Source organism: Hippoglossus stenolepis, chromosome 15 (genome assembly GCF_022539355.2).
Source record: "Hippoglossus stenolepis isolate QCI-W04-F060 chromosome 15, HSTE1.2, whole genome shotgun sequence".
In the NCBI taxonomy this organism is placed as follows: domain Eukaryota; kingdom Metazoa; phylum Chordata; class Actinopteri; order Pleuronectiformes; family Pleuronectidae; genus Hippoglossus; species Hippoglossus stenolepis.
Window position 1 is genome coordinate 11,563,213 of NC_061497.1, and position 20,058 is coordinate 11,583,270.

The 20,058-nt window shown below is 41.8% G+C and overlaps 2 protein-coding genes across 5 annotated transcripts; one reads left to right on the forward strand and one right to left on the reverse strand.

The window, feature by feature from the left end:
* Positions 1–287: 287 nt before the first annotated feature.
* Positions 288–5,900, reverse strand: pdha1a (pyruvate dehydrogenase E1 subunit alpha 1a). The gene is made up of 11 exons (XM_035178440.2): positions 5,748–5,900; positions 4,848–4,916; positions 4,590–4,763; positions 4,179–4,305; positions 3,932–4,023; positions 3,333–3,425; positions 2,591–2,746; positions 2,178–2,249; positions 2,025–2,092; positions 1,401–1,509; positions 288–1,235 (listed from the first exon to the last, which is right to left on the reverse strand). Exons 1-11 carry the CDS (start codon positions 5,793–5,795, stop codon positions 1,071–1,073), a joined length of 1,173 nt encoding a protein of 390 aa, XP_035034331.1. The 5' UTR covers positions 5,796–5,900; the 3' UTR covers positions 288–1,070.
* Positions 5,901–6,744: 844 nt separating this feature from the next.
* Positions 6,745–20,044, forward strand: map7d2a (MAP7 domain containing 2a). 4 transcript variants are annotated; one of them, XM_035178437.2, is made up of 17 exons: positions 6,745–7,155; positions 8,895–8,987; positions 9,378–9,452; positions 9,573–9,650; positions 10,122–10,285; positions 10,612–10,708; positions 11,305–11,394; positions 13,567–13,673; positions 13,764–13,849; positions 14,325–14,716; positions 14,806–14,947; positions 15,035–15,221; positions 15,845–15,949; positions 16,075–16,125; positions 16,349–16,379; positions 17,167–17,848; positions 17,992–20,044. In XM_035178437.2, the coding sequence occupies exons 1-17, from the start codon at positions 7,119–7,121 to the stop codon at positions 18,248–18,250; spliced, it is 2,676 nt and encodes an 891-aa protein (XP_035034328.1). In that variant the 5' UTR covers positions 6,745–7,118; the 3' UTR covers positions 18,251–20,044. The 4 variants fall into 4 exon arrangements, with proteins under 4 accessions (XP_035034328.1, XP_035034327.1, XP_035034329.1 ...); XM_035178436.2 differs by having other exon boundaries at positions 6,746–7,155; positions 9,378–9,461; XM_035178439.2 differs by having other exon boundaries at positions 6,747–7,155; positions 9,378–9,461; positions 17,167–17,882; positions 17,992–18,109.
* Positions 20,045–20,058: the final 14 nt, after the last annotated feature.

Genomic DNA, 20,058 nt, shown 5'->3' on the forward strand with positions numbered 1-20,058 from the left:
TTTACATTAACCAATGGTTAGCACCAATACATATTCTTACATACACATGTAGGTAATGGAAAAAGTATGTATTGAAAGGCACCTAAGCACCTGCAACACAACCACCTGAAAGTAAACACTGTGGAAATCCGTCTTCACACATCGGACTGTAATGACGCATAGAATCACCTGCACAGCTCAGAGTGCGACACAAACACGAGACTACACATTTGTCCTCTAAGCGACATGAGACCTGCCAGGCATGTGTCTGGTTTGGCAAGTTAAAATATTTCAAGCCTTTCCCTTGGTATTCTTTACTCTTTATTACATATAGTCCACAGAAAGATAAAACATTTGGAAAAGCATCAAGAATGTTGGCAACAATCTTTAACCTGCTCTCATTTATGTCTTTGTAACAAGTGGTGCTTAACTCAAATTGAAATATTTATTAATTCAATTTATTTTTTATCTTTGAGTTAAACAGTAATGGATGAACATTTGTTTAATGAAACGACCCAAGATAAATATCAAACAGGCAAATTTAGAATATTCACTTGGGGCCAGATTTGCAAAACCTTGTGAAGTGGGAAAAATACAGAATGCTTAATGTTAAGAGACTTTAAACACAGTAGCTTAAAGAATTTCTTCGGCGTTCATCTGAAATTCTTCTAATTCAAGTACTTCATACATGACTTTAAACAACCCACTACTGTCATGGATGGAGATTTTATTTACTAAACATAAAATGAAAGCTTTTATGAAAAATAAATAAATATGAGACAAAATGTCAAATTCAACAACACGGAGTGGGGTAATGTTGGGAAGTAGGACTGGCAAAACAATAGAACTTCAAAAAGGTTTTATCCATTTTGATTTTGTGATCCTGTCGATCTTTGTTAGTTTAATTCTCACACCATTGTTAATATGGCCCCTGCTGTTCAATTTTAAATACTTGCTGATGCATTACGTCCTGGGTTTGAGGCACCAGACGGCACATTATATGATGTGTATTTGTGATGGGTAGGGAGGGGGGGAAATATATTACAGAGCTGAAGAGGTGATGAAAAGGCGAGATGAGAAAAAAAACTAGTTTAGCTCGTAGACTTCAGCTTGGACCATGGGTTCGTGCCACGCACATCCACAGGTGGGTTGTTGGCGAAGAGGTGGTTGCACAATTCTTCCAGTGGGGGTTCAGGATCTGTGGTGGCATACTGAGCAGCATCTTCAATTTCCTTCCTCACCGCTATATCAATCTCCTACAGACGCAACACACACAAGGCAGAGGATTATGGTAATTTGTTTGTATTATCTAGTTGTGTTCTGTTATTAATATTATTGGCAATAGATTAATGATGTCAGAGGGTTTGGTCATTCAGCTGTCCTCCCCCCCCCCAAAAAAAACTAAACAAAGTATTTCCTACCTTGAGCTCCTCAATGCTGGCCATGTTGTTGCTAAGCATGCGATCCTTCAGCAAAGATATGGGGTCGCTCTTGCTGCGGACCTCCTGGATCTCCTCACGTGTGCGGTAGCTGAGAGGGCAGATGGGTGCAGGGATGTTGTAGGGATGCACTAATACAATTGTATTGTAACACAAGTATTGGAAAATCTTCCAATAAAAACGTTACTTTTACTAACCACTACTATTAGCATAAAGGGGGTTGATTTGAGGATGTTGCAAAACCATAATAATCCCTGTAACACTATTGGAGTTTGTATTAATAGCATTACTTGGTAAAAAATGTTGTTGTTGTGATTAGTAATGCATTTACATTTCTAATCACAACTATAAGCTGCTGCAGCGAACATCAATATTAGTGTCACAGTGTTCAGTCCAACCCTGAGCTGTGGTCAGGGCACTGCGAGGCCACTACAGCGGGAAGGAGAATACATGAAGACTACTGTGGGACAGTGGCAGAAGCAAGAGGAAGCACAGTGCAGATACCATCAGTCGGTCAAATTAATATACTTATTTTCTCATGTAGAGCAAAGCACAATACAGACTGGCATAAAGATAAACAAGAGCCCAGGTACAGTGATAATTTACCTGACGCCGGGATCACTCATACTGTGTCCATGATAACGGTATGTCTGAAGCTCCATGAGAATGGGACCCTGAGAAAAGTATGACAAAAACATTCAAGCTGGGAAAATGAAAATCATGTTTGCCACGTAATGTGATTCAATGTCTTTCACTTACCTTTCCAGATCGGCAGTGATCAGCGGCAAACCTGGTTGCTTCCCGAACGCACAAGACATCCATCCCATCCACCTGAATACAAAAAAAGTCATTGAATAACAAGGTCCCGTTTTCAGGGAATTCACTACAGTAATTTATACTTAAGAAGAATGGCTGAACTTAGAAGAGTGCATAACTCCGCCAAGGTCCAACAGTCCCCTTTAATTAAATAAAGTTACACCAAACTCCCCCGACTCCAAGTTACCAGTTCCAAAAATGTGCCAGACTTTTTCTTTTAAGATACAAGGTTCTGTATTGTACAGTGACATCAAGAAGTATAAAGACTAACTTTCCTCAATTTGGACCACTCTCCCTGCTACATAAAAAGTGCATCAGTTAAGGAAAAGGTTTAAAGAAACAAGTGAGATCAGTACCCGGAGACCAGGGATGAACTCTCCTCTCTTGAAGTAATCTGTGCTGGCTGCAGCTCGCTCCACTGACGTTCCCATACCGTACCGGTTGTTCTCACAGATGAAGATGAGGGGCAACTTCCAAAGTGAGGCCATATTGTAGGTTTCAAAGATCTGACCCTGTAAAGTCGATGAAGGAATTTGGTTTAACAAAGCATTGAAAGACAATTCGTTTTTTGAAGATCCTGATGGTTCCCATTAGACGTACATAGCAGATCTTAAAAGCCTGTCGTTAGAAAGGTTAGACAGTAACTTATCTTAAAATGTAAACATTTTACCATCTTACAGCAAACCTTATGCCCCTGCAGTAAATGTGAACGTCTTCAGAGAGCAGTCTGGGTTGGCTCAGTTAAAGGATGCCAACAAAATCAGTAGCAGCTGTGATTCTAAAGGAGACAAGCAGATGCTACGTAGCTTGTTTAACTTTTCTGTCTTTGTTCAGTTTATTAGGGAAGTTGCCGGTCTAATGTCTTCATGTTTACAGGCCCACACAATACCAGAACTTTTAAGCACATTCACAATTGTCACATACACAGTTTATAGGTGCATGCATGGTCACTTAATCCCAGCTACTGTGAACAATATAAGCAAGTTGGAACATATGCATAGATTTCAATGAAGTATAAAGTCGTAGTAAACCTTCATCTTTGGAGAAAGACTGTTCCCTAATTTTGAATAAAGCTGGTAAGTGTTTTCTGTGCCATACCTGGTTGGCAGCACCATCACCGTAGAGACAGACACACAACTCGTTGTTGCCCTGAAATTTGCAGGCCAGAGCCACACCAGCACCAAGAGGAACCTGAGGAGAATCAACATATGTCTGGGGTGAGCTATATAAAACTTAAAATAGTAAACAGTGTATCACAAATTTGGATTTGGCCCAAGGGATTTTGTTCAGTGGCATCTTAGAACATATCAAGGATTCCTGTAAGCTGAGCATTTGGCTGATGTTGGTTTCTTGCCATAATATTTCTAGCAGAGCTGAGGTACCCATGGCTGCAGTCACGCCAAATAAAGATTTGATGACCAGAGTCACATTACTTGAATTCCACTATATGTGTAAAAATTATCAAACAAGGCCCACTTATCATGCCTGTGTTCCCATTTACTTCCAACTGAGAAAATACTGGTACATTTAGATTTGTGTTCACAAAACATTTGAGTTAGTGGCTTTCTCTAATACAATCTAATTATCACTGCTTTATGAATTAGCTCAAGAACTAGCTGAATTGTAGTCAAGAGACCAAAAGGACCAGTTGACATGTTTGTCATTAAACACTCTGCTAGTAAACTATGGTGATATACCTGTGCTCCAACGATTCCATTTCCTCCATAGAAGTTTTTGCAGTACATGTGCATTGATCCTCCTTTGCCTTTTGCAATACCTCCTCTTCTGCCTGTAAATTAAAAAGGAAAACCACGCAGGGCTAAGAAATTTGAGGTGAAACAAAAACGAGTGAACAATAATATGTTAAACTCAAAAGTGATTGGGGCTCAAAATTGTGTCACAAATGAAAATGTCTCAGACTTTGTGTCAGCATTTCAGACTCACCGGTGAGCTCGGCCATGATCTCCTTCACTTTCCCTCCTCTGGTGTAAGTGTATCCATGGGCGCGGTACGCAGTGATCAGGTGGTCAGTCAAATTAATGGATGCTTCAATACCGACTGCACAAGCTTCCTACAGGGAGAAAACACACAAACAGCTTGACATGTTGTCTGTGTGTCGATTGCTGCATGTTCTTGTTTGATAATATGATGGAATGTTCGAATTTCAAATAAAAAGTGACAACCCAACTGCGTGCATCTGTTAAATGTGTTGCATTCATGGAGACTTTTCTTTTTAATAATCTTGTTGAGTAATCACATCTCATGCTGCCAAACATAAGACATTGCTCTAAAACTGGAATGAAACTCTCCATTCAATTTGTTGTATGAATTGGAAAAAATTATAATGGACTCTACCTGGCCGTCATACAAGTGGCAAAACCCTCTGATGATCTTCTGCTTATAGAGCTGATCTGCCTTCAGCTCCATGCGCCTGATCGTCTGCATGGTTCGGTAGTACTGCAGACCCTCATCCCGAGTCATAACCACCTCAGTGGCCGGAGCCTCATCCAGCTTGTGCACATCACATTTCTAGAGAAAAGGAAAAAATACATAAGAATTCACAGCACAAACTCACATGTGCATTGATCAGTTTAGAGCAAAAATACAACTTACCTTTACTTCGAAGGTAGCCTGGGTTGTGAAGTCAGCATATGTGCGTGCTGAGATGACCACCGCAGCTCCCTGACATAGGAGAGAAGAGGATTCAAAAATAGCATAGATATAATAATTTTAAAAAAAATTGCCAATCCTAAAATCATTCATCATTACTAAGTTTTCTATTCAGCAAAATAAGCAATAAGATTTCATATATGAAATATTGTCTTAAAAGAAACTTTCAAAAGTGTTAAATGTAATTATATCTTCAAACAATGAGTAAATATAATCATAAGTCTGACCACACATTGGATGGCAGCTTTCAGTACCTGACACTTGTTGTACATTACTAATGTGCATATTCAACTTCAGCGCATGTCAGATACACCTTACTGTATTTCACAAATATCTAACGACATATAACAATCTGAATATTTTTGAAATAATAGCACTATGAATAAAGAAAACTGCTTTTTTATTTTTGTTTTCTTTACAATAGACAAACATCTGGTCACTGTCTCCAGCTCATAGTTATCATTGAGATAAAGCCTAACATTGCTTTTTAAATGAAACTTTATTTAACCACACTTTCTTAGGACATATCAGGGACTCCTCAAAGAGCTTCCAGCTAGTATATGATGTCATTCATGATAACAGCGCTCCTGATGACAAAATGCAAAACAAAGAGATAAACTCAGTAAAGTTTAGGGAACACTTAAAAGAGGCTTCATTAACCAACACACTAGAGCTGTCAGAAGGATTTAACGCCTGCTTTTCGCTGTTAGCCAAACAAGCTACCATCCGGCCTCACAAGGTCAGAACAGCGGCGGCTGTCACGTCGCACGTAAACAGCGGAGGTTTTAGTTTCACGCTGTCCCGCGGCGTTTGAGTGTGACGGTTTCAAATGTGTGTACTTGCATTTCTGGAAGCGCAGGTTCTCAGCACATTGGAGATGTTGGTCAGCATCTTTCCTGGACTCACTAGCTCACAGCAGTCAGCAGCACTTCTGTCCTTAGGTTCCGCACTTCCGGTTCCGCTCACTCTTCCTCTCTGCCGTCAATTCCTGCAGGAAACGGCTCTGCTGCCCCCCCTTCTTCTCTGGTCTTTGGTCCTAATAGATCAGAATGACCGAGACAGCATGTACAAGTCATGCATAGATACATAAATAAAATAAAATAAAATAAAATAGGTCTAAAATAGACCTAATAGTATAGGAAGTAGGTCATGTCAAGACTACAACTACTATAATACTACTACTAATAAAAGGTTATATTATTAACACCATTTTATCCATATTGTGCACTCGCCTGTGTCCCCATAACAGTCTATATATGCCTATACATTTATCCTACGTTTATTTCAATATATTCTTATACATATACGCAATTTCTCTTATCCCATCTTATATGGTAGACCATGCTGTGTATAGCTCAGTCTGCAGTAGGCCTATATCTGACTGTCATCAATGACTATATTTGGTGTTTGGGCCTGGGTGTGCAGCAGGAGACATAATGTATGAATATGCATCATCATGTAATGATCTAATGTGCCACTACACTTTACTCAAGTGCGATTCTCTACAGATAATATTGCATCTGTAATGATGTAGGAGTATACTGTCTATATTATCATTTATTTGTATTTTATTGCCTTTTTTATACTTCCACGTGTTCTCTTATAGCTCATTTTGACTGATGTAGGAAGTACTTCTCTTCTCTTCTCTTCTCTTCTCTTCTCTTCTCTTCTCTTCTCTTCTCTTCTCTTCTCTTCTCTTCTCTTATCTTATGGGAGACCATGTTGTGGATAGCCCAGTCAGCAGTAGCCATACATCTGACTCTCATCATTGGCTGCAGTGTGTGCAGCAGAGAGGGGACCTCCTCCATTTACCGGTATAATGCGTGAATAGCCTTTATATGTGGGCGGGATTTACGCAGCGACGCACGGTAGTAAACTGGATTGTGTGCGCGCACCAGCACCAGCATCATCATCATCCTCATCCGCTTCAGTCTGAGCAGCATCTCTCTCCCGCATCCAAACCAAACCCTCCCGTGCTGCTCCCCATCCTCAGCCTCCACAATGACCTCCAGTCTCCTCAGCTGAATGCGGTGTTGCTGCGCAGCGCTCCCCGCTGCTGTGGCTGCTCTCACTGCTCCTGCTGCTGCTGCTGCTGCGGTGGTGGTGGTGGAGGAGAGACGCGGACCCCGGTGGTGCAGCAGCGCATTGGCACCACTGCAGAGCCGCGGGTGACTGCGCGTCCTGGCGATATCGCGTCTATTCTTTCTTGTGACCATGGCGAAAACAGTGCCGTCATCCAGCGCAGTAACAGGTAAGCGCCACGCACGTTCACCATCACACCGGACGGCCTCGTTGTTGTTGTGATTGCGATTTGAAGCAGACGCGAATGACGCAACTGACATTTGCACTGCTGGTTGCGCAGCTATGATCCGGCGACCACTGTGTTTTTATATATTCCTTATTTGCTAAATAAAACTGTGAAGGTTGTTCTGAATCACATGCTGCAGGATGCATGGTCAAAGAGGGATGTTTAATTCGTATCAAATAAACCCTCATCACAGGCCTAATGGAGAGAAAGTGAGCATGGGCTGCATGTATCTCCTGTTATTGTGTTGTCTGCACTTTCTCTGCCTACATAGTGCTACTTTAACTTAAAAGGAAAATCGGGCAATCAGTGTATTATGTGTTTTCTTTTGTGTGATAACGTGACTGACTAGAAAAAGGGGGGTTAAGAGGGTGGAGGACTGTACTGCTGCGTGTGGCACAGGAGGACAGACCCATGGATTATACTGAATTTTAAAAGCATCATTGTTTGGTGACTCTGTGGGATGCAGACTGGGGTCATTCACTTTGCAGAGCAGGATCAGATTAAACTTTCACTCTGTTATTTGGATTTCACCCTGACCGGAGAGAAGGGCAAATCAAATGGGATACAAGTGCGTGGATGACAATACAGAATGTACTGGGAAAGATGTAGTTACTGCGTGTTAGAAACCCTCCAGGTCTATTTCACAAAGACAAATGCTGAAACCAAGATGCTTAACTCCACCTCAAAGACATAAAGCTGTAGTAAACATACCCTGCATCATTCCAGTGAAAGACTGTGGCAACGGAAAAGATCAATAAAACATCTTATTATGGAAAATGATGAATGTCACAATGTTAAGCATGATGGATGAGTGCAGTAACATGTTTAGTTGAGTTAGTTAAGTTCAGGTCAAAGTGAGCAGAGTCAAACAAAGCAGCAGCAGCAGTTCTTCTCCTGGCTTCCTTGTTTAAGTGGGAGTCAGGGTTGTCTGCCAGGTTTCACTACACAATAAAAGCCTAGACTGACACGAGAGTAATTCACCCGACCAAGTGAAGCGGATGTTGGCAGTTTAGCCTGAAGTGCACACACTGATTCAGGGAATTTGTAGAATTAGTTAACGATTTGAACTCTCTTTTATTGCGGCTGTATAGTTGTTGGGAACCAATTCTCATCATTCAATATCTTTATTACATCATAGATTTTTTTCAATTATTTATTTCAACTATTGATATGAGACATTTTTTTTTACTTTAACTGCTTATTATTAGTATTCTGCAATAAAATATGGTGACGTTTTTTCAATCCATCTATATTAGATTTATTACAATTTTTGTGTTAAGGTGATGTCACATGCAGCTCCCTCATCTACATATGGATGGATGGATAATAGATAGATAGATAGATAGATAGATAGATAGATAGATAGATAGATAGATAGATAGATAGATAGATAGATGGATAGATTGATAGATAGATAGATAGATAGATAGATAGGTAGATAGATAGATAGATAGATAGATAGATAGATAGATAGATAGATAGATAGATGGATAGATGGATAGATAGACACTTTATTGATCCCAAAGGAAATTTCGGACCCTTCAACACCTCTGCAACACACACTATGCGACTGTATCTATACCAGCAAAGTTATCCATTGATAATATCGATGTACTAAATAATTTGCACTGATCTAAACACAGTTTTCTTATTTCTCCTTATTTGTTTTGTGTGCCATTTAGGTGAAAAGATGGCACCACCGTCCATCTCTCTACTTCCTGACAAGAGATCTCCAACAAATTGTCACAGCTCTCCAGCGCGAACAGGAAAAACGAGTGAGTAATCCTCACATAACTCACACTTTCCTTCCATTATCTGGGTGAAAATCATTTACAGCACAATGATTTGGTATATTTCCTGCTTGCACATTGCCAAATATGAGTCTACAGGCCTGTACATATCAGGATAATGCATTTCACAGTGAAAGTATGTGGAGCAACTGTCTCATCAAGGACAGTTTCCAGCCCTCTCCTGCATATTGCTGCAGTTTGCCCTTGGCATGAGGGCACTTTGCAACATAATTCACTTTAGACAGAGTGCAGGATATATGTCCCTCTGGTGGTATTAAAGCAACACTGCAGCTCAGTAATGTGACACTGATATTATGCACCTTTGGGACAAAAAGCTGTGTGTGCTCTCTCATTCTTCTGTCATGGTGACTCCAGCTCCATCTAACACAGAGAAAAAGCCACAAATAAATGGACACGCGTCCCCTTCGCACTTAGCAGCAAACCATGCAGGTAAACAAAGTAAGTCTCACTGTTTGCTTTCTTTTGAACCTACTTTTCTCTGTCCTTTAATTCTGAGTGCATCGCCAGTGTCTGTTATTTTGTTCTGTGACGTCTTCGTTCTTCTTTCAGCCGTGGAGGGTTACATGAAGACGGACGACAGGATGCGATTGGCCAAAGAGAGACGTGAGGAGAAGGAGAGAAGCCTGGGTGGGTGATGTCCCGGTTTTGTTTGGCACTAGTGAAACCACAAAGGCTGATTTTATGAACTGAGACGCTCTGAAATGCCTGTAGGTTTCTGTTCCTGTGCAGTTTCCCTCCAAACTTTATCGGCTGGACAGCTTAATTGGCTGCGGAGGGGCTTTTCTAACCAATAGAGCATTCATTTTGAGTTCACTGACTTGCTGATTTGATGAGCGTTGTCACCTCAGAGGATGTGGCAGTGTCACAGAATAGTGGACAAAAGTAGGTCTCACACTTGCACTTCATCCTCTAGCTATTGAATTAGCCTCATGGTGACAAGGATTTCTATCTTCTTGATTCAGAGTGTGGGCTGACAGACAGAATCAAATTCACTGTAACAAGTTCACATTAAAATCAAATATTTTTTGGGGTGAATGTACAGTTACAGGAAAATCATTGAAAAGAAATACATTTTTTTCTTTGTCTTGTCTATTTCAGCTGCCAGGGAGCAGCAGATGAGGGAGAAGGATCGCAGAGCTCGGCTGCAGTACGAGCGCACAGTGGAGGAGCGCTGGAAGAGGCTGGATGAGCAGAGGCAGCGAGAGGAGCTCCGCAGGGCTGCAGTGGAGGAGAAGAGGAGGCAGCAGCTCGAGGAAGAGAGGGTCAGCCGGATCAAACACTTTGTGGTCTTCTCTGTGCAACTCCAGTCATCTGTGCTGGTTTCAGGTTTAGACAATCAATGTACAAAAGTTGTGGAGGACACAAAGATTTCTTGAAGTTCCTCTGTTTTTAGATCAAATTCTAACACATATTTCATGAGTTTTAGATATTACAGTAGTCTAGGGAGGAATGGAACAAATGGAACGAATGCACGGACATATCACGTGGGACTGTGATAGACTGTATATATTATAGTACAAAAAAAATCGATGCCACTAATGACAGGGCAGTGTTTGAATGCAAGTCTGCTCTGCTGTGTTGCCTTCAGGAGCGGTTGGAGGCCCTGATGAAACGCTCCTTTGAGCGAAGCCTTCTGCTGGAGCAGAGGACTAAACGCTGGAGCAGGGGCTGCCCTTCAGGAGCAGGTGAGCACAGAGAATATAGTGAATACATACAAGGCAGGGGAGTTACATATAAATGTGAATTGAGTGGAACAGCTGGAAATGGAAGACCATTTTTTAGTTTGTTCTTTTCTTCAGAGGGATGGTATTTTATTGTATTTCTGTGAGATACCATTACACAAAGAGAGAGAGAGAGAGAGAGAGAGAGAGAGAGAGAGAGAGAGAGAGAGAGAGTGTGTGTGTGTGTGTAAATGAGAGCCTGTCCTTTGGCCTGATTACTGCTGATGGCATCGTGGCTGCTGAAGTATACGCATGAGCAGAGATGTGTTTCTGTTTCCTACAGACACAGGATAGAGTTACATATCTGTGCTGTTGTCTCTGCAGAACTAAACTACATCTGCTTGACTTTCAAAACACAACAGTTCATCTCTGTGTGTGGCACGTTTTCTAAAACTACACATTGTGGCTTTTAACCAGACAAAAAACATATGACTCACAGTTGATCACGACATCTCTGCTGGTGTGTTAACTCCCATCCAGGTGTGTACAGCTGGATGAGGAACTGCTCAGACAAACTGTTCATAATGCTCTGTCTGCTCTGCTCCGCCTGCTGCCTATAGGTGACAGTGAGAATGCACCACTCCCTTTCTCTGCTGCCTCCGCCTTTTCCCATGGCATTGCCTCCCCCCTTCCTGCTGTCAGCGAATCTGGTAACGTTGAGCCCCTGCCCCATGACCTATCTCCCCTCATGTTCATCCAACAGTTACCATGTTTGTGTTGTGTTTGCCTTTGGGCAGAGCTGAAATTTAAACTTAAAGGTTCAGTGTGTAGAATTTGGGGACATCTAGTGGTGAAGTTGCATGTTGCAGCTGAACACCCCTCACCTCACCCTCCCCTTCAAAACATGAGAGAGAACCTGTGGTAGCCCTCAATTGTAATAAAAACTCAAAAGATGTTTTGTTTGTCCGGTTTGGACGACTGTAAAAAACATGGCAGCCTCTGTAGAAAGGACCCACTCCAGATTTAAATATAAAGTATTTCAATATAAAGCGCTTTTCTAGGGTCCAGAAAGCAACAATTTATAAAATTCAGATGAAACACACTAGTGAAAACATCGCTAGGATTATTTTATATTCAATTTCTGCCAATAGATCTTTTTCACCTAAATCTTACACACTGGACCTTTAAACCAAAGGCAAATGTGTTCTCTGCATAAGATGCGTGCATGTTCAGCTGCTTTGTTGTTTTAAAGGTTTGTGTTTGCTGTGTGATATATTGTAAGCTTGCAAGTAAGCTGTATGTGCTGCAGGTTTAATTGTGTTTGCTGTGCTTGTGAATTGCTGCAATGGCCTTTATCTCTCAGTTACTGGCGAAAAAAAGAGTGGACTAATTGAGATTATACGGACATATGTCCTATATTTGTCCTAAAATACTGGTTTAAAATGATCCAAGTAAATTTTCAGACAAAACCAAGCCGAAATATTTCCTTCTGCATAATGTTCTGGCAGCTCTTTCCTCTCTGCAGAACAGCTTCTCATGGACCACCATGCAGAAAAGGTCAATAAAAAAAATGCATCAGCTTTTTCACAGACTGAATCTTACTGCTGGAAACTTATTTTCCCTCAGCCCAGTATTCCTATGTGGCATGTTTGTTTTAGTGAACACGTACTTTCAGTATGTTCAACTCTCTGTTAAATTTCCCCAGAGGTCAACACTCTGGATTAGTTGCCCCAGATTAGTAACATCTCAGTAATTACACACAGGCTAAAGGACACTGGATAAAATGACTAGAACATCTCAATGATCTCATCCACAAGGGATATTATTTTAACAGAGTGTAGATGTGTGGGCAGGATCTGTGTCATTTTTGTGTTTTTGATGCCTCGAGATTAACGTTTCAAAATGAAAGCAGCTAAGTGCTGTTGACTCCGGATTCCTGGAGCAGACAGTTTTGGAGAATCGTCGCAAATGACCTAGAATAAAAATACATGCACTAAAATAGAAGCTGAGACCGTCATCCCACTGAGATGGCCTTGCTCTTTAGAGATTACTCTTTACAGATTGTGACAGATGGGTGAGAAGTTACAAGAGGTGCCAAAGAAAACCGCTCCCTGTGTTGTACGTGCTTAGGACCTTTGCTTTTGTGATTGTGCACAAGGTGTGTGTGTTTTCATTTGCTGTCGTTGCTTTGGAGGCGTGAGAACATGTTTGGGACTGGGTTTGAGATTATTGCTCACAGCCACTCTGCTGGCATGTGTGTGCTTGCATCGTACTGCACAGCAGTGAACACATACAGGGATTAATTTAAAAAAACTGGCTTAACTGGGGCATTAACACTCTCCATCACGCGGGACTGTTGGCTGAGTCAGTCAGGGTTCAATAGCCCTGAAACAGTCAGATCTTCTCCAACGGGGGAAAATCAATGAGCCAACACTAATGTCTCCCTCCACATGTGTTTGTCAGCTGCAGAAAGGCCACTCTGCATTTTAGCAAACAAGTTAAATTCTTATTGACAAATAATGAGTGATGCTGTGAAATAATTTCATTTCATACATTTGAGCTGTTAGTCTGCAGCTTTTCTGCCCAAAGAGAAATTTACAGTATCAGTGAAACATGGATACTTGCATCACTGTGAGATTTATACCTCAAGTCAAAGATTGTGGTTTAAACTGCAACAGAGCCTCATATTAATCCTCATATTAATTAGTATCGCAGCATCATCGCTGCCAGCTGCAGAATCGAGTCTGCACCCTCCAGTTGAATGCAGCACACACTGTCCAGACACCCCCCTCCCCCTGGTTATACTTTATTATTAGTATCCTTTTGTCATTTGCCATTTACTATCATTTTGTTTGAAAAGACCTGTGTTTGTCATCATGCAGCACCATGCAGTCCTCACAGGTCGCCTTTCTGCAGCTCGCTGAACCCTGCAGATCACAACAGAGCGGGACTTCAGGGAGGCTCACAGTCCACTCCCAATACCCCCAAGGTCAGTCCTTACACACTTTATGTGCTAACACAGCATCAAACACTCACTGCAGGATCTCACAGCTTAAATGACTCACTGAAAAACCTGCAGAAAGAGCGGCTGCGCAGAGAGAGAAGAACCGCATCACCAGGTTGTGGATCGCCTCTGAGAAGATCTGAATCTCCGGCTACCTCCAAGTGAGATTATTTTCTTTGTTGTTGATTTGAATGTCGGGCAATCCCACATAGCAAAAATGTTTGCCCTCACTGACACACTGATATCCAGGTCCGCTTCTGTTTGTCCGATCTGGGCCACAAGTAAGCCATAGCAATACCATATGTCAACCAAAGGTGCAAGGCCCAAAATGTTGTGCTATTTGGGCCATATTCACCATTTACCACATGGGCCACTTGAGGTTCAAATCAGATTAAACCTTACCTAGAGCACCGCATGTTTGCCAAAAAGGGCCCAAATCTGTTTTGGGATATTTGGGCCACATTAGCTGGACCACTTAGGTCTATGCCACAAGAAGGCCAGAAGTGCTGCATCATTGCCTGAAGTGGCCCATGTCCGTATGTGATCTGGGATGGCAGTGTTCAGCTAGAACTTTAAACCTTGTTCTTTCTTTTACTGTTATAAAACTTAATTCTTAAGCCAAACATCTGTGCGCAGGCTGGCATCTAAGATCCGTGCCCAGTCTCCGGGCAACGCACACCAGTACCATAACTCCCCTACAAGACATCGTCCAAACATGTCAAGTGATGACAAGAAAGCAGAAAACAAGAAGGTGGCCAAACATGGTGAAAGATCCAAAGCTGAGACCGCATTGAAAAAGAATACGGACACAAAGGGCTCTAATCCATCTTTGCAAGCTGAGAAGACTGTGGCGAACACTGAAATCACTAAAACAAGATCATCTAAGGCTGAAACGTCTGATAAGCACCTCAGAGGCGACACACCGGACAGAATTCAGTCGCCTGACAGAAAGGACCACTTGTCTCCCAAAGTGGATTCCTCAGAGAAGAAGACACAGAGCAATGTTCAGGATGGAGACAAGAAAAAAGGTGATTTGTCAAGGTTTTTTTTTTAATTTCATCATTCAGTTTTAATAAATTTAGATGATTCTTAACCCCAGCCTGTCTATGTGTGACAGAAGCAGCATCATGCATGGGGAAGTTGGCAGCTGGCACTACAAACGCAGAGGAGGCTACCAGGTTGCTGGCCGAGCGGAGGCGTCAGGCTCGAGCTCAGAAGGAACTGGACGAGAAAAAACGGGAACAGGAGGATGAAAAGAGGTGAGTTCATTGAATGATTCGTGGATTAAAGAGAGCATGGGTCATGTGTTGTAATGTGTGTAATGAGTCTGTGTACCTACCAATCAGACTGCAAGAGCAGGAGCAGCTAAGGAAGCAACTGGAACAGGAGCAGCGACGTCAGCAAGAAGTGAAGGCTCAACAAGCGGAGCAAAAGAAGAAAAATGAGGAAGATGCTCACAGGCTGAAAGAAAAAGAAGACAATGAAAAGAAGGAGGAGCAGGACAAGGAGCAAAACGACGAGATGGACAAAGAGGTTAGAGATCTTTTAAAAGAGGCCACAAACCTTAAGCTGTATCTCAGACTCATAGATCCATATCAGTATACAGATAAAATAAATTACTAAATGCAGCACAAAAAATTGAATGCAATATCCCATTTTACAAGGAGGCTACACAGTGATTATAAATGGGTGTCGTCTCAGTTAAGGGCCATATGACCACGCTTTTTGAGTCGGTTAATCGAAACATAAAGTTATGCATGAACCTCCTCAGCAGAGCATGAAAGATGGGGACATTGCATGCCATTAACATTGCAAGCCACCTGAGGCTTTTTCAGTTTTGCATGACCATAGCTTCACCACAATTGGCGGTGTGTATAATCGGATACAGTTGGCTCTAACATCATCTACACATAGAACATTTGTGTGCCAACATGTTGGCTTGTACATAAAGTTTTGCAGCACTGACACTGCACATCGTCGTCATTGCATAAATCGTTCCAAACGATGTTACCCAGATGTCTTACTTTGTTTACTAAGGCAATGCTGGTTTTGCCTAATGCTGTTTTCACTGAATTTCGATTTCTTGTGACTTTCATGTGAAGTTCTGTCTCACAGTTTGTAAAACATATAAACAGATTTCGTCTCGATCTTAACAGAAAGAAAAAGCCAAAGTCCAGGCTCAGGAGGAGGCAGAGCGTCAGCGGCTGGAAAGGGAACTACTGGGGCAACAAGAAGAGGAGGAGAGGCAACTGAGAAAAAAGGTTATTAAAACTCTCAGAGAGGACAAGCCAAGCTCTCACTGCCAGCTGACTGCATGTAACAATTGAAATATGAAACTCACTTTAAGGTTCACACTGTGATTATGTGTTGATGTTTTTTTTTGCAGAGAATTGAGGAGATCATGAAGAGAACTAGGAAGGGTGAAGCTGACTTTAAGGTACTGTAAGAGACACCCTCTGCTCTCATACAGTAAACCTGCTGCCTTTAAGCACCTGCTCATCACGCGATTGAGATTTTCTTTTCAAATTTTATTTATGAAAACTTTGACTTTCTGTTGTTATCTCCTTTATTAAATTATATTGTTGGTGATACTTTGGTTTTTGTGTCCTAATTACCACAAATAATGAATCGATTGTCTCTCCTGTGCACTGAATCAAAAGGAGGAGCAGGTGGAGACGAAGTCCGTCTCAGGTTAGTATGTCCTTCAATCGCCCCGCGATGATTTTAGTTTTGCTTCTTTTGCTCACTCCATGACTCGCTTTATGCCTTGCAGCTGTAAAAATGCAAACAGGGCATGTGCGGTTTGTGATCAGATGCATTCATCAGCTTATTTTAAGCATGTGCGGCATAGATCTACATTTTTATGAGTTGGTTTGTTTGAAATCTCAGTCGGAGACACAGAAGCCAATATATTTTTTTCCCTGCAGTTTTGCATTTTTGTTTTATTTTGTAATTCACTCTGATGCTTTTGCTTTGGCTATTCAGAAGAATGAACAGCAGTGATCCTTGTCTACGTGAGCTTATGTTGGCCGAGCAGATTTGTGCATATTGTTATATTGTTTGTGTATTGGGTTTGGGGTTACACAACAGTTTCTGGAAAATGGACCAGCAGCCAAGGACGATACACTTGGTGCTAACAGAGAACCTTTTACTGCAGAGCAGTGCCGTGGAGGGTTGACTGTGAATTAGCAACACTTGAAAATGACCTTGAGAGAAATATCCAGTCTCTATAGGGGATGGCTCTGTACAGTGTGAGCCAACACTTTACTTGAACTGTCCTGTGATAATAAGCTACACATTTGGGTTTTACAGTTCATGTCAATATTTAGTATCAGCTCGTCCAATAATCCTGGTATGTGTCGGCAGGATAGGACTTTGGGAAAATGATCAGTTTCTTTACTTATGAAATTCAGTTTATTTTAACTGGACAGTCCAAATAAAGTGAACCCCACTGTGATTTTATTTTCATTCTCCACAGGGGATAAAAAGACTGTTCAAACGAATGCTCAGGTGAAGGAGCAAGCGTCCAAAAATGTTGAGTTTCAGGTTAAAGAGCCGGTCACGGTCCAGGTCAACCCGAAGGAATGTGCCCTGGTGAGGAAAGAATCATCAGCAGCAGCAGCACAGATGGACAATCAGAAGAGTTTACAAGCTAAAAACAACACTCATCATGTAACACCAACGCGCAGTGTTCCCGAGAAGAGACCGGACGCCAAACAAACCAGTGACGAGCGTGACAGACGACCTAGCAAGGAACGCAAGGCCTGTGATGTGAAGCAGCAGAGAAGAGAGGCGGAAATGAATGTGAACGAGCAGCGCGTAGAAAATGTAAAAGCCACAGACCAAATAAACAAAGAGCCAACAAAGCTGAGAGCAGATGCCAAAGCCAACGTAAAGCAGGGGGGGTTGATGAATGGAGCACTGAAGGGTAGTGGAAGTGCCTCGTCGAGTAGCCGTCAAATTGCTGAGGGAAGCAAACAACAAAGCCTGCGTGTGTCAGCTGCAGAGGGAAACAATAACAGAGGGTCCCAGGTGGAGGTTATTAGACCCTCGGTGACTCCCCCGCTGATGGGACGCCTGTTGCCGTCAATCATCAAGCTGGAGCCGCTCGATGTGAAGGGGAGGGGGTCATGTGATGAGGTGCAGTCCATGGAGGTCAGGTGAGTCGTCTGGAGTGGGAAAAGTTATATTCTGGTGAGCTGACTTTGAATATCAGTATTATTTAACCACTTCACATCAAATGCACCATTGATTCAGTGTCAAATCTAAAGATATTGCATGTTATTTATTTGATGTATTTCAGCCCAGCTTCTAAGGAAGAACTGATTTCAATCCCAGAGTTCTCACCGGTCATTGAGATCCAGCACAGTGGTCTGAGTAACAGCCGTGCTCTCGAAGACCTGATGGATCTGACCGACGGCGTCCCCCTCCCCAAACTGACCTCTGAGAACAACATGGGCGACTGTAACAAGAACCTCATTGAGGGCGTCGTTAGTCCCATGTCAGACTCTAAGCTCATCGGGATGTCGCCTTCGTCATCGAATAAACTTAGCATCCAGTAGTCCATTTATCTCTCTCTCTCTTCCTCTGTCGCTTGCCTTCTCTCTCTCTCTCTCCCCACACGTACATACACTCACAGGGTGTCACGTTTTGAGCATGTGCCCCTGTGTTGCTACATTTATGGGAATAGAGCCATAGAGATTGAATTAAAAATATATATAATTCATGACTTGCAGTATAAACAAAAGATCTCCTGTAATCTAATCTCATAGCAAACTAGAATGGCACTCTGTAGAGTTCAAACCTCCGCTAAGGCCCAACAGTCCCCTTATGAAATCACATTTAAATTAACTTTTTTATTGGATATTGATTTCTTTTTCGTTAAGATCCATAAATAATTCTGTAAGAAATCAAGGAAAAGTTTGAAAATCTGTTCCGTAGTTTTTGCTTAATCCTGCTCACAAACAAACAAACCACCAATCAACGGACAAAACAGGGACAAAAACATGCCCCCCTTGGCGGAGGTAATAATCCATTGAAATTGTGTGTCAGAAATTTTGTCTCTGCAGTTCTTTTTAGAAAGTGTACGTGTGTGGGTGCAAGATGAGCACATGTGAAGGCCTCACAGAGAGAAAGGGTGTCTGGATGTCACGACAGAAAAACAAATATCAGGGTTTTGATTATAGGCCTTTAGAAAATACAGAATTGTGAATTAACTAACTAGTTTGGTAAGAAACTTTAATTGTCCCTGCACAGATCCCTCACTGAAATCCCTGCTCAGAGATTTGAATACTGTGTTTGAACCTCTGCCTTTCACAAGCTCTTTTAAGCCTTTAATGTGTAGCTGGGTGAGGCTTGTCACGTTCCTGATTTATTTTTAAAATGTCTGTCCAGGTAATGTTCCTCTCGCATGTACTCGATTTAGCTGAATTGTGTTTCCAAGGTTATTAATGGATGCATCCATCTAAACAGATGTACAGTAATTGCATAGATTCCATTCAATAGATATCTGGTAGCTGATTTGTAAGGGCACACATACGGAAATGCTTGGAGTTCAACTTTGATTCACTTTTACCGACGATATTTGCTTTGCATTCGTATATATGTGACTGGGCCCCAAGACTGAAGGGGCTGGATGTTAACAACCAATATAGGTATGTGTGCCCTGTAGCTATAAAGATGCTGTTTGCTGCTAATGTTTTTCTCAATCCACATGGTCCTGTGAAGGAAGTACCTCCTTTAAATTCACGAACAATTCATCGCATCACTAATCACTGATTTATTTTGTATTTTCCTGTGTCATGTCTAAATGTAATTTCAGTAGAGGTGCCTTATTTGGGACTGATAGAGCAACTTTATTTTTGTGTTGACACATTTTACAGTGTATGTTTGGCCAGGGGAATTACTGTGTGTGACCTGTGATACTTGAACCTTGGTTTGAAACATGTTATTTCCTCCATGCTGCAAATGATTATAAGCTATACTGTATTGTCACTTTATACAGTGACATTAAGATTTTGTTTCTCAGACAACACATCGCCTGCTTCGGCCCTCTGAATCACTGTAAGTGAAGTAGCCATAAATTGCATCTACGCATCAGGATTTACTGTATATTTTTGTGGCAAATTCAAACAGCTGTTCCACATTTAAGATTGTTTCGCAAAGGGGACTGATCTTAAGGAAAAGCAAATGAGTACAAGGAAACGATACATACAACCACGGTGTTTGTCTGCTCATATCAACAATCTCTCCCAATCAGATTAACTCTTTAAGTGACGTAACTTCTGTAGACACTGTGCATGGTTAGCATGGTCATGATAATGTTACCAGAAACAATAAAATGTAAAAAACTGGAACTCCGCATTTTCTG

Excerpts from the sequence above, each read along its gene's own strand:
- map7d2a (XM_035178436.2), top strand. The coding sequence starts at position 7,119 with ATGGCGAAAACAGTGCCGTCATCCAGCGCAGTAACAG. Across the intron at positions 13,850-14,324 it reads GAATCTCCGGCTACCTCCAA|GCTGGCATCTAAGATCCGTG; the intron begins GTGAGATTATTT and ends ATCTGTGCGCAG. Across the intron at positions 17,849-17,991 it reads GTGCAGTCCATGGAGGTCAG|CCCAGCTTCTAAGGAAGAAC; the intron begins GTGAGTCGTCTG and ends GATGTATTTCAG.
- pdha1a (XM_035178440.2), bottom strand. The coding sequence starts at position 5,795 with ATGCTGACCAACATCTCCAATGTGCTGAGAACCTGCGCTTCCAGAAAT. Across the intron at positions 4,917-5,747 it reads GAACCTGCGCTTCCAGAAAT|GGAGCTGCGGTGGTCATCTC; the intron begins GCAAGTACACAC and ends CTCCTATGTCAG. Across the intron at positions 1,236-1,400 it reads CCAGCATTGAGGAGCTCAAG|GAGATTGATATAGCGGTGAG; the intron begins GTAGGAAATACT and ends TTGCGTCTGTAG.